At 48.3% G+C, this 12,419-nt stretch overlaps 1 protein-coding gene across 1 annotated transcript; it reads left to right on the forward strand.

The window, feature by feature from the left end:
• Window positions 1-1,898: 1,898 nt before the first annotated feature.
• On the forward strand, window positions 1,899-11,998 carry LOC124795853 (glycine-rich cell wall structural protein 1.0-like). Its single transcript, XM_047259935.1, has 2 exons — window positions 1,899-2,053; window positions 11,659-11,998. Exons 1-2 carry the CDS (start codon window positions 1,899-1,901, stop codon window positions 11,996-11,998), a joined length of 495 nt encoding a protein of 164 aa, XP_047115891.1.
• The last annotated feature ends 421 nt before the right edge of the window (window positions 11,999-12,419 follow it).

The following is a 12,419-nucleotide window of genomic DNA, read 5'->3' on the forward strand; positions in this document are numbered from 1 at the left end:
CTAATTACAAGTCCTGCACACGCCATTTCTTAAATATTTCCAACTTATAGTACACACGCCAGTAATTCAGCTTAACTTATGCACTCGGAAGTATTTCAACTTATTGCTACACGTGGCTTCATTGTGACCGTTGGTCACTCCCGAAGATTACTACGATCCCATTAATATTACCTGCCTGACATTTAATTCTCCCCACAAAAGTTCCTGAAATAGAGAAATTATTATTCTAAACTACTCTTAAGTATTTCACATGCATACCATGTCTCCACTCTTTTGTCTTTACGGAGCACACCTAAGACAGGTCTTACCAACACAAGATCCAGCGGCAGAGTGCTGAAATATGGCCGTTCATCAGGTGATCTCGCACCTCCGTCGAGGTGGGGGAAGAACATGCTACCCATTGGTCAGCCACATTTCAAGCGCTCAAAGCTCAGGTAAATTTCATCTCTTTGGTTCCACCAAAGGTGACCAAAGGACCGTCTCCAAGATGATCATATATTGCACATTCACTATCTGTGCTTAGCAGACGACCATACATTCATTAATTTCGCAGATCTCACCAGATTGGATGTAGGGATTTATTTTGTGGGAGTGCACATGTGATCAGTTAAATAAATAAATTGTCATTCTTTCGTACACTGGTATCCGGATTCGGTGTATTAAGTGAAATTGAGTTATTATTACAAAAAATATGTTGCTCTGACAAGAATAACGAAGAATGTTGTACCTATTTTCAATGTCGGGCGGTACTCTACCCTTTCACCCCTTTCAATATAATCGTATTTTGACTTACACCACGTTGGCGGGTGACTTGCCTGGAGCTTGTACTGGGGTTCCTCGTTCTTCTGCCAGAAAGGACATACGATCACAAAAACGCTCAAAAAGGGTTTCAAATGTTGCGTGATGTGGTTGGTGTATGTGAGAGTACTTGTTTTGGTATAGCCGTGCTGCCTCTCGACAGTTTCGATCTGCTTGGCCGTATTCAAACACCATCTCGGTTTGTTCCCGATGTGTATACTGGACTATTCTGCTGCTGACAGTACGCTGTGCCAATCACACAGCCTGCAACACACAAGGAACACACGGCACGTGGTTAGAGGAGCTGTCATTCGCCAGCGCCATCTGCCGTGGCAACGATGCACACATGTTCATAGGAGCTTTTTTCCTCCACTTCTAGTCAGGAATCCGTCCCATCAATTTGTCAGTTTTATTGATGTTACCCCAGTATGTATGGAAGCAAACACGGAGCTACTAGGCATTTCTCTATATACATGAAAACTCTGGACAACACCACATAGCTCGTTCAGCTGCATTTTTCGACTGGCCCTGGAAGAAAAATAGTTCTATGTGTGCACCAACTGCATATGAGACTGAAGCCACATAGGTGTCCTCAGGATGAGAACTGGGTTGTGAGCGGCATGAAATACAGTGGAATCCGCAGTGCCTCCATCGATGCCGTGCCAAAGACTCGTGATAATTTCTAAAGCACTCATAGCTGCGCTCTTCGTATTTAACGTAATGAGAAGTTGTAATGAAGTGTGCAGTGGCGTGGATACGGCCTTTCACAGCACTCGGCTTGCGGTTTGTTACGACCTGGGCGCCCTCCGCACCAACATTAAATACAGTATACTTCCCTCCGCATACCTAACTGCATACAGAATTTCATCTCTGCGGTGCGACGTGTGAACCGGGATGGGGTTACGAAATCTGCTCCATATTGCATAGGCGACCAGCAGGAGTGCTAGTCGGCCGGACAGGACACAAAAATAATTTTTAACGAAGCGCCGGGCCAGGCGGCGCCGCGTCATTGGAGCGGGCACGGCAGCCCGCCGACTGCCGGCCGCCGCCTGCACGCCGACGCCGACGCCTACGCGGACGCGGACGCGGACGTGGACGCCATGAATTATTCCGGCGGCGCGTCACTCAGCCAGCAGCGGCAGCGGCCGGGCGCTGCCTTCTGGCCGTGTCCGAGCCGCCCGCCGCGCTTCAAAAGCTCCGACACCCTCCCCCGGCAGCGAGCTGGCCCAGGCCACGGCGGCGACGAGACTCTCACGCCAGGAAATTCACTGCTTTCCCTAAATTAGGGAATAAATATCGAGTATCGGATGGCGGAACATATCATAGCCTAGAAATACGGGAGAAGCCACTCAACTTTTGCTGAACATTTAAGAGGAATCAATCACATCCCAACAAAAACAACAAGAGAGGAAGACACGAAATGAGTTTGAAACGGTAGGGAGTTTGGGTCTGGGAGTGGTAAGGTGCTGAGCAAAACTCAGAAAAACCTTTAATAATATACCCGAAGACAAAAAACCGATGCACCACAAAGGAATTATCCGAATCGGTAGATGCGATGTACATGTACAGACAAACAAATGATCACAATTCCAGAAAAATTGGATGATTTATTCAAGAAATGGAAATGCCGTGTGACTAGGGCCTCACGTCGGGTAGACCGTTCACCAGGTGCAAGTCTTTCGAGTTTACGCCACTTCGGCAACTTGCTTGTCGATGGGGATGAAATGATGATGATAAGTACAACACACCACCCAGTCTCTGAGAGGAGAAAATCTCCGAGCCAGCAGGAAATCGAACCTGGGCCGTTAGGTATGACAATCCGTCGCGCTGACCACTCAGCTACCAGGGGCGCACATTGATTCAACAAAAAGAGCTTCACAAGTTGGGAAAGTCAATAATGCGTGTGTCCACCCCTGGCCCATATGCAAGCAATTATTCGACTAGGCATTGATAAACAGATTTGTTGGATGTCCTCCTGAAAGATATGGTGCCAAATTTTGTCCAATTGGCGTCCTGCCCATAAGCCTCCAAACGTTCTCAATTGGGAAGATACCCGGCGATCTTGCTGGCCAATGTAGGGTTTGGCCAGCACGAAGATAACCAGTAGAAACTCTTGCTGTGCACGGGCGGGCGTTATCTTGCTGAAATGTAAGCTGAAGTGTAAGCCATTAAGGGCAACAAAAAAAATGGCTCTGAGCACTATGGGACTTAACTTCTGTGGTCATCAGTCCCCTAGAACTTAGAACTACTTAAACCTAACTAACCTAAGGACATCACACACATCCATGCCCGAGGCAGGATTCGAACCTGCGACCGTAGCAGTCGCGCGGTTCCGGACTGAGCGCCTAAACCGCGAGACCACCGCGGCCGGCTAAGGGCAACAAAACGGGGCGTAAAATGTGGTTGACGTACCGCTGTGCGGTAAGGTTTCCGCGGATGACAAGCAAAGGAGACCTGCTGTGAAATGAGCTGGCACCTCAGACCACCACTCATGGTTGTCAGAAACCATGGTGGGTGACATTCAGGTTGGCAACCGACCGCTGTCCGAGGCGTCTCCAACAGATGTCCACAACCTGCAATCTCGTTGACTGGACTAGAATTGTCTTCAGTGATGAGTGCCGCTTCAACGACCACCAGCGAAGATGTGTCTGGAGACGCCCCGGATCCATGCTTACAAAATACTTCCACTTACTTACTTACAGAAGACTGTAAGACCGCTAAGCCGCCCCTGGTGAATATCGGTGTGAGTTGTTCCGGAGAAATGTAGGAACACGTGAAACAATACTGATCCTACAACTTATCTTAGAAGATAGATTAAAGAAACGCAAACGTAGCCGGCCGCTGTGACCGAGCCGTTCTAGGCGCTTCAGTCTGGAACCGCGCTGCTGCTACGGTCGAAGGTTCGAATTGTGCCTCGGGCATAGATGTCTGTCATGTCCTTAGGTTGAAACTTCCTGGCAGATTAAAACTGTGTGCCCGACCGAGACTCGAACTCGGGACCTTTGCCTTTCGCGGGCAAGTGCTCTACCATCTGAGCTACCGAAGTACGACTCACGCTCGGTACTCACAGCTTTACTTCTGCCAGTATCTCGTCTCCTACCTTCCAAACTTTACAGAAGCTCTCCTGCGAACCTTGCAGAACTAGCACTCCTGAAAGAAAGGATATAGCGGAGACATGGCTTAGCCACAGCCTGGAGTGCTAGTTCTGCAAGGTTCACAGGAGAGCTTCTGTAAAGTTTGGAAGGTAGGAGACGAGATACTGGCAGAAGGAAAGCTGTGAGTACCGGGCGTGAGTCGTTCTTCGGTAGCTCAGATGGTAGAGCACTTGCCCGCGAAAGGCAAAGGTCCCGAGTTCGAGTCTCGGTCGGGCACACAGTTTTAATCTGCCAGGAAGTTTCATATCAGCGCACACTCCGCTGCAGAGTGAAAATCTCATTCTGGGAACATCCCCCAGGCTGTGCCTAAGCCATGTCTCCGCTATATCGTTTCTTTCAGGAGTGCTAGTTCTGCAAAGTTCGCAGGAGAGCTTCTGCAAAGTTTGGAAGGTAGGAGACGAGATACTGGCAGAAGTAAAGCTGTGAGTACCGGGCGTGAGTCGTACTTCGGTAGCTCAGATGGTAGAGCACTTGCCCGCGAAAGGCAAAGGTCCCGAGTTCGAGTCTCGGTGGGGCACACAGTTTTAATCTGCCAGGAAATTTCATATCAGCGCACACTCCGCTGCAGAGTGAAAATCTCATTCATGTCCTTAGGTTAGTTAAAGTAGTTCTAAGTCTAGGGGACTGATGACCTCAGATGTTAAGTCCCATAGTGCTTAGAGCCATTTGAACGCAAACTTACATTTATAGCATTCGTAGATTTAGAAAAAGCCTTCGAAAATATTGATTGGAATATGCTCTTAGAAATTATGAAGGTGGAGGGTTAAAACACAGGGAGTGAAAAAATATTTACCATTTGCACAGAATCAGACTGCAGTAGTAAGATTCTGGGGGCATGAAAGGGAGGTAGTCGTTGGGAAAAGAATGAGAAAGGGTTGTAATCACTCCTTAATGTTATTCAGTCTGTAAACTGGCCGACCAATGAAAGAAGCCAGCGAGAATGCTGGCAAGAAAATTGAACTTCAAAGAAGAGATTGGAATTCTGTCAATAGATGTCAAACCAAATGGACAGAGTCATGAAAACATGTTCTAAGCAACAAAAGTAAAACAAAATTAACTGAATGAGTCGAATTAAGTCAGGAGATGCTGAGGTAATTAGGTTAAGAAACGAGACACTTAAAGCAGTAGATGTGTTTTACTATTTTGGCAGCAAAATAACTGACGATGGCCGAGGTAGAGGGCATATAAAATGGAGATTAAAACTAAAAAATTCCTCCCGAACAGGCCATGAAGGCCAAACGGTACCGACCGGACACCATGTCATCCTCAGACCACAGGCGTCACTGGATGCGGATATGGAGGAGCATGTGGTCAACACACCGTTCTCCCGGCCGTATGTCAGTTTCACAGACCGGAGCCGCTACATCTCGATCAAGTAGCTTGCCCCACAAGGGCTGAGTGCACCCTGCTTGCCAACAGCGCTCGGCAGACCGGATGATCATCCATCCAAGTGCTAGCCCAGCCCTACAGCGCTTAACTTCGGTGATCTAACGGGAACAGGCGTTACCACGGCGGCAAGGCCGTTGGGATAAAATGGAGACTGCAGTAGTAAGATACGGCATGAGAAAGGGTTGTAACGCAGCCCGATGATATTTACGTGGAGTGTAGGCCTTGTACGGAAGTGAAACGTGGATAATGAATAGTGCACAGATGAAGAGAATTGAAGCTTTTGAAATCTGGTGCTACCAAAGATTGCTGAAGATTAGGTAGGTAGATCGAATAACTAATGAGGTGGTACTGAATCGAAGTACGGAGGAATTTTTGGCACAGCTTGACTTAAACAAGGGCTCGTTTGATAGAACACATCCTGAGGCACTGAAGAACAGATAATCTGGTAATGGAAGGGAGTGTGTGGGTTAAAATTGTAGAGGGAGACCACCACTTGAAAACAGTGAAACAGTATGCAGGTTCAAGTGGATGTAGGTTGCAGTAGTTATGAAAAGGCGAAAAGGCTAGTGTAGAGAGCTGTATCTAATCAGTTTTCTGTCTGAAGGTATTCACGTGGAGCGTAGGCCTTACACGGACAATAATAATAATAATAATAATAATAATCACGATAATGTCCGCCCGCGGTAGCTGAGTGGTCAACGCGATAGAATGTCAATCCTAAGGGCCCGGGTTCAATTTCCGGCTGGTTCGGATATTTTCTTCGCTCAGGGACTGGGTGTTTTATTGTCCTAATCATCATCATTTCATCCCTATCGACACGCAAGTCGCCGAAATGGCGTCAACTCGAAAGACTTGCACCAGGCGAACGGTCTACCCGACTGGAGGCCCTAGTCACATGACATTTACATTTTTTATCACGATAATAATAAAAATAATCACGAATAATAATACTAATCACGATGCTACTACTTAGTAACATTCTGTCATACTCTCCTCAGTTACATTACCAATTAATTCCCTTCCCTTACATAATGTTTCCCCGCTACAATGTAGGGAAAAGGTGATGGGTGACCTTTATATTCATTCTCACGTTTCGTTCGATTATCGCTCCATGCTGACGATAACTTTACTGCTTTCCAACCAACTAAAATTGATGCAAGTTAAAACGCACATGCAAAGCGAAGGTTGCCGCTTGTCCTTTCCCCCCTCCCCCACCTTTCCCAAGAAAACTTATCTTCGTAAGCCGAGCTATGTTCCTACCGCGTCAAATCTACAGGTGTATCAATTCGGCATTACTCTGAAGAACGCCCGAAGATATAATGGATACTAAATAGCAGCAAATATAACCAAGAGACATATGTCGTGAAATATCACCATACCCTATAGCGTCATTCACAGCGAAACTGAGACGAGTTTCGCCCCCTGTCCGCCACCAGTAATTCAGGTCCATCTCCCACAAACTTCGTAATTTTTATCTGCTCATCACCCTAAATCCGCAACTTACTCAAAATTGTCTTTATTGCCAGTACCCCAACGCCGCAACTAGCAGCAAACCTGTTGATTTGTCTTGGCCTCAACACCGCAACGTGTCAATTAGCCATACTGTAGGAGTATAAATATTAGGCTACAGATTACTGTCACAGTTTCATTATCCAACACAAAAAAGATAAATTATTACCTTAAATACGCTCACTGACAGGAGGTTAACGAAGAAGTGTTTAAAGAGAAGAAAGAAACACGTTTCAATTGCAAATAATTTTTTTTTAGCTAACGATAAAAGTTAAGCACAGACGAATTGTTTCCCTAAACATACGTAAGCACTCTGAAACCTGAAGGGCAAGTTGAGACCTTCTTGTAGGAGGATTAATGGGACCTCCCACGACCTCTTCTGAAGTGTACAGTTCGTGTCCGCTATTCAGGTTCTCATTCTTGAGCACGTGCACTCGGAAGAAAAATCCACACTGTTGTTCTCTTGGATAGAAAGTCACCGACCGAAGTAGATTCAACTTCCGGCATGCGCCATGGAAGTCTGTTCGAAAACTTCTTGTTCATATTATATATTAATCACCTGACGAATAGCAATCAACAACAACCTCGCACATGAGCAGATACAGGGCTTCGACAAAAATAGGGAAACTCATAGAGAAATTCATGCCTTATCATAAACGCAGATGCTATCCAAGGCTGCAGATTGCGCTGTTGTACACTGAAGAACCAAAGAAACTGGTACACCTGCTTAATATCGTGTAGGACCCCCGAGAACACGCAGAAGTGCTGCAACAGACGTGGCATGGACTCGACTAATTTCTGAAGCAGTGCTGGAGGGAACTGACACCATGAAACCTGCAGGGTTGTCCATAAATCCCTAAGAGTACGAGGGAGTGAAGATCTCTTCTGAGCAGCACATTGCAAGGCATCCAAAATATGCTCAATAAGGATCATGTCTGCGGAGTTCGGTGGCCAACGGAAGAGTTTAAACTCAGAAGAGTGTTCCTGGAGCCACTCTGTAGGAACTCTGGACGTGTGGGATGTCGCATTGTCCTGCTGGAACTGCCCAAGTCCGTCGGAATGCACAATGGCCATGAATGGACGCAGGTGATCAGACAGAATGCTTGTTTACGTGTCACCTGTCGGAGTCGTATCTAGGCGTATCAGGAGTCCCACATCAATCCAGCTGCACACGCCCCACACCATTACAGAGCCTCCACCAACTTGAACAGTCCGCTGCTGGCATGCAGGGTCCAGGGATTCGTGAGATTGTCTCCATACCCGCACACGCCGATCCGCTCTATAGAATTTCAGACGAGACTCGTCCAACCAGGCAACTTGTTTCCAGTTACCAACAGTCCAATGTCGGTGTTGACGGGCCCAGGCGAGGCGTAAAGCTTTTTGCCGTGCAGTGATCTAGGGTACACAAGTGGGCCTTCGGCTCCGAAAGGCCATAACGATGATGTTTCGTTGAATGGTTCGCGCGCAGACACTTGTTGATGGCTCAGTATTGAAATCTGCAGCAATTTGCGGAAGGGTTGCCCTTCCGTCACGTTGAACGATTCTCTTCAGTCGTCGTTGGTCCCGTTCTTGCAGGTCGTTTACCCGCCGCAGCAATGTCAGAGATTTGATGTTTTACCAGATTCCTGATATTCACGGTACACTAGTGAAATGGTTGTACGAGAAAATGAGCACTTCATCGCTACCTCGGAGATGATGTGTCCCAATCGCTCATGCGCCGATTATAACACCAAGTTCAAACTCACTTAAATCTTGATAACCTGCCATTGAGCAGCAGTAACCGGTCTAACAATTGCGCCAGACACTTTGTCTTATATAGGCGTTACCGACCGCAGATCTATATTGTACCTGTTTATATATCTCTGTATTTGAATACACGTGCCTGTACCAGATTCTTTGTCGCTTCAGTGTATTTGCCACGAGCGACACCTGTGCAAGGTCCTCAGTACGTTGCAAGAGTCAGTCGTGGGCAAAACAGTATTCTACGTAGCTGTGAGTGGATTATGTCGGAGGTAAACGAATTCGAACGTGGATGAATTGTTGGTGCTCATATGGTGGTTGCTTCCGTGACGAAGGGGGCCAAAATCTTTAGCGTTTCAAGGTGCTCCGTATCGAAGTTATATACCGCATGTACGGAAAGCGGAAAACTGCATCCACTAAGTCACAGCGCGGACTAAAGCGTGTGTCGTTCAATCTTGACAGACGGAAATTTAAGAAGACTGTGACGAAAAATAATAGGGTGACAGCTGGAAAAGGAGTTGCAGAACTGAATATCGCGCTCGCGAGCCCTGTCGGTACCAAAATAACACGAAGAGAGTTCCATAAGCAGGGAATTGTAGGACGAGCTGGAATTCGAAAATCACTTGTCAGTGATGCAAATGCCCATAGCAGGAAAACGTGGTGCCGAAGCTATAAGACTTGGTCAGATGAAACTGTTTGCTTCTATAGACCTTTTCAAGTCGCAACCACCTTTGATGTATATCTGCCAACTGAAGTGACAAAAGAAAATTTGTACCAAGGCCGGGATTCGAACCCGGCGCTAACCACTACGCCACCGTGGCACAGTGGCTTTGCACAACTGCACAGACTACCCTAGCTCGCTTCCCTCCTCAATCCAAATTCCCATTCACGTCTCAGCTCATTTGGTATTCCCCCCAACCTCGAACAGCACCGCAGAGGCTCTCCAACTACATTAGAATAGCACCTCAGCATCGAAGGAAACGGGGGATCTTGACTGAAACCTAGGCATTGGTGCTTTAATCAAATGAAACCGTTTGGCTCCAGAGACCTTTTTAAGTCTCACACATCTGTGATGTATGTATGCAGACTTCCAGCTTTGTTACAAATTTTCATTTGTCGCTTCAGACTGCAGATATAAATTATAGAACTTGCGCTGCGGAGCAATGGTAGACCGTCATTTGGGCAGATGACTCCTGTTTAAGACTGTTTCCAACTTCTGGCCGAGTTTGTGTCACAAATGTGAGATATGGGTGGGGTTCAGTGCTCGCCATACCGTGTATTCATGAGCCCCATCTTCACTCTGCAAGGTCGCTTTCCTGCCGAAGATTATGTGGCTGACACGCCCATCTCATGGAACAGTAGTGATGCTATGTTCCAAGAAGACAGGGTCCCTGTTCACACAGCTCACATCGTCTGGGACTAGTTTTGTGAGCACGAGGATGAAGTGTCGCATCTCACCAGCCGCTACAGTCACCAGATCTCAATATTACTGAGACTTTGTGCTCTACACTCATGCTCATAAATTAAGGATAATTGCAGAATGTAGTGTCACACAACGTGGCACTACACAAAACCGGCGCTAACAGCATGGGCACATAGGGAACACATACGACACAGATCTGTATGTCCACGGTATTGACGATAGGTTGAGAAAACCGTCCCGAAACACATGTGCTACAAAATGGCACTATTTCCTGCGCATGTACCCCGACATCAATATGGGATATGATCACCATGCTCACGTACACAGGCCGCACAACGGGTTATCATACTCTGGATCAGGTGGTCGAGCAGCTGCTGGGGTATAGCCTCCCATTCTTGCACCAGTGCCTGTCGGAGCTCCTGAAGCGTCGTAGGGGTTTGAAGCCGTGCAGCGATACGTCGCCGGAGAGCATTCCAGACGTGCTCCATGGGGTTTAGGTCGGGAGAATATGTAGGCCACTCCATTCGCCTGATATCTTCTGTTTCAAAGTACTCCTCCACGAGGCAGCTCGGTGGGGCCGTGCGTTATCATCTATCAGGAGAAAGGTGGGAACCACTGCACCCCTGAAAAGGCGGGCATACTTGTGCTGACGTCCCAATACACCTGACCTGTTACAGTTCCTCTGTCAAAGACATGCAGGGGTGTACGTGCACCAATCATAATCTCACCCCACACTAATCAAACCACGACCTCCATACAGGTTCCTTTCAATGACATCTGGTTCCTGGTTCGCGCCAGATGAAAACCCGGCGAAAACCACTGTTCAGACTATACCTGGACTCGTCCGTGAACATAACCTGCGATCACTGTTCCAATCACCGAGTACTGTCTTCCTGACACCAGGCTTTACGGGCTCTCCTGTGACCAGGGGTCAGTGGGATACACCTTGCAGGTCTCCGGGCGACCAAACCATGTCCGTTCAGTCGTCTGTAGACTGTGTGTCTGGAGAGAACTGTTTCAGTGGCTGCGGAGGGTCCCGAGCAAGGCTACCTGCAGTACTCCGTGGCCGTCTGCGGGCACTGATGGTGAGATATCGGTCTTCTTGTGTTGTACACTGTGAACGTCCCGTACTGTAGCGCCTGGACACGTTTGCTGTCTGCTGGAATCGTTGCCATGATCTTGAGATCACACTTTGTGGCACACAGAGGGCCCGTGCTACGACGTGCCGTGTTTGACCAGCCACCAGTCGCCCTAGTAGTCTACCTCTCATAACGTCATTAATATGTGCTCTTTGAGCCATTCTCAACACACAGTCACCATTAGCACGTCCGAAAGCGTCTGCACACTTACTCGCTGCACCGTACTCAGACATGCACCGACACACCTGCCAGCGCCACCGTGCGACGACCACAGGTCAAATGCGCCGCATGGTCAAACCCCGAGGTAATTTAAACCCGTAAACCGCCCACCAGAGCGTTGTTTCACCATGTATCCAGGAAGAATTGTATAAGAATCCCTTGAAAACCATGCACGACCTGTGTTCATTCCGAGACAACCGGAATCCGTTTTTGATGCCAACTGGTTTCCTACGGCTTATTAGTCATGCCACTGTGTTGTGGTGTTTCCCTGTATCTACAGCTAAAGAATATGGACAGGTGAGAGCGGCGTGTCACTGCTGGTGGGCGACGGCAGAGACCTCTGGCGACCAGAGCGACCACGTACGGGTGGTCGCGGCGCAACGAGTGACGGCGCGTCTTGGTCTGCTAATTCTGGCGGCGCTATTTTCGCAGAGCAAGGAGAGAGCGCAAACAGTGGTTGTGACGGCGGGGCGGGGGCGGGCTCCGGCGGCGGTGACAGGTTGAGGGCGCCTAACACTGACCCCCCATCAAGTATTGATGGCACAGGGCGGCGCGCAAGCCGCGCCCCAGGCCGGGGGTCGGGCTCACGGGGACGCGGCGCGGGCCCCGCGGTCACTCCTCATTAAGCGGCCGGTCGGGGCTGCGCTGCCAAAATTACCGCCCGCCGCTGGTCCTGTCCAAACTTGCCTCACCCTATGAGCAGGAGTAAAAAGTAAGCCGCGCGCCACTCCGAGCCTTCGTTTGTCCGCTACAGCGTATCCTAATCACAGTAGAGACGATAGCTCTCTTGTGGTATGGCGGGATAAGGAGTCAACTACGTTCTGGTATGCTGCCGAGAGGGGGGGGGGGAGGGGGAGGGAGAATGTTGCCGTGTACATGAAATTACACTACTGGCCATTAAAATTGCTACACCTGGGAGAAATGCAGATGATAAACAAGTATTCATTGGACAAATATATTATACTAGAACTGACATGTGATTACATTTTCACGCAATTTAGGTGCATAGATCCTGAGAAATATATACCCAGAACAACCACCTCTGGC

The sequence above is a fragment of the Schistocerca piceifrons genome, chromosome 4 (genome assembly GCF_021461385.2).
Source record: "Schistocerca piceifrons isolate TAMUIC-IGC-003096 chromosome 4, iqSchPice1.1, whole genome shotgun sequence".
Taxonomy (NCBI): Eukaryota; Metazoa; Arthropoda; class Insecta; order Orthoptera; family Acrididae; genus Schistocerca; species Schistocerca piceifrons.

Bases quoted from the DNA above. Each gene is read 5' to 3' on its own strand.
- LOC124795853 (XM_047259935.1), top strand. From the start codon at position 1,899: ATGAATTATTCCGGCGGCGCGTCACTCAGCCAGCAGCGGCAGCGGCCG. The intron at 2,054-11,658 runs GCCAGGAAATTC...CTACAGCTAAAG, and splicing joins GGCGGCGACGAGACTCTCAC to AATATGGACAGGTGAGAGCG.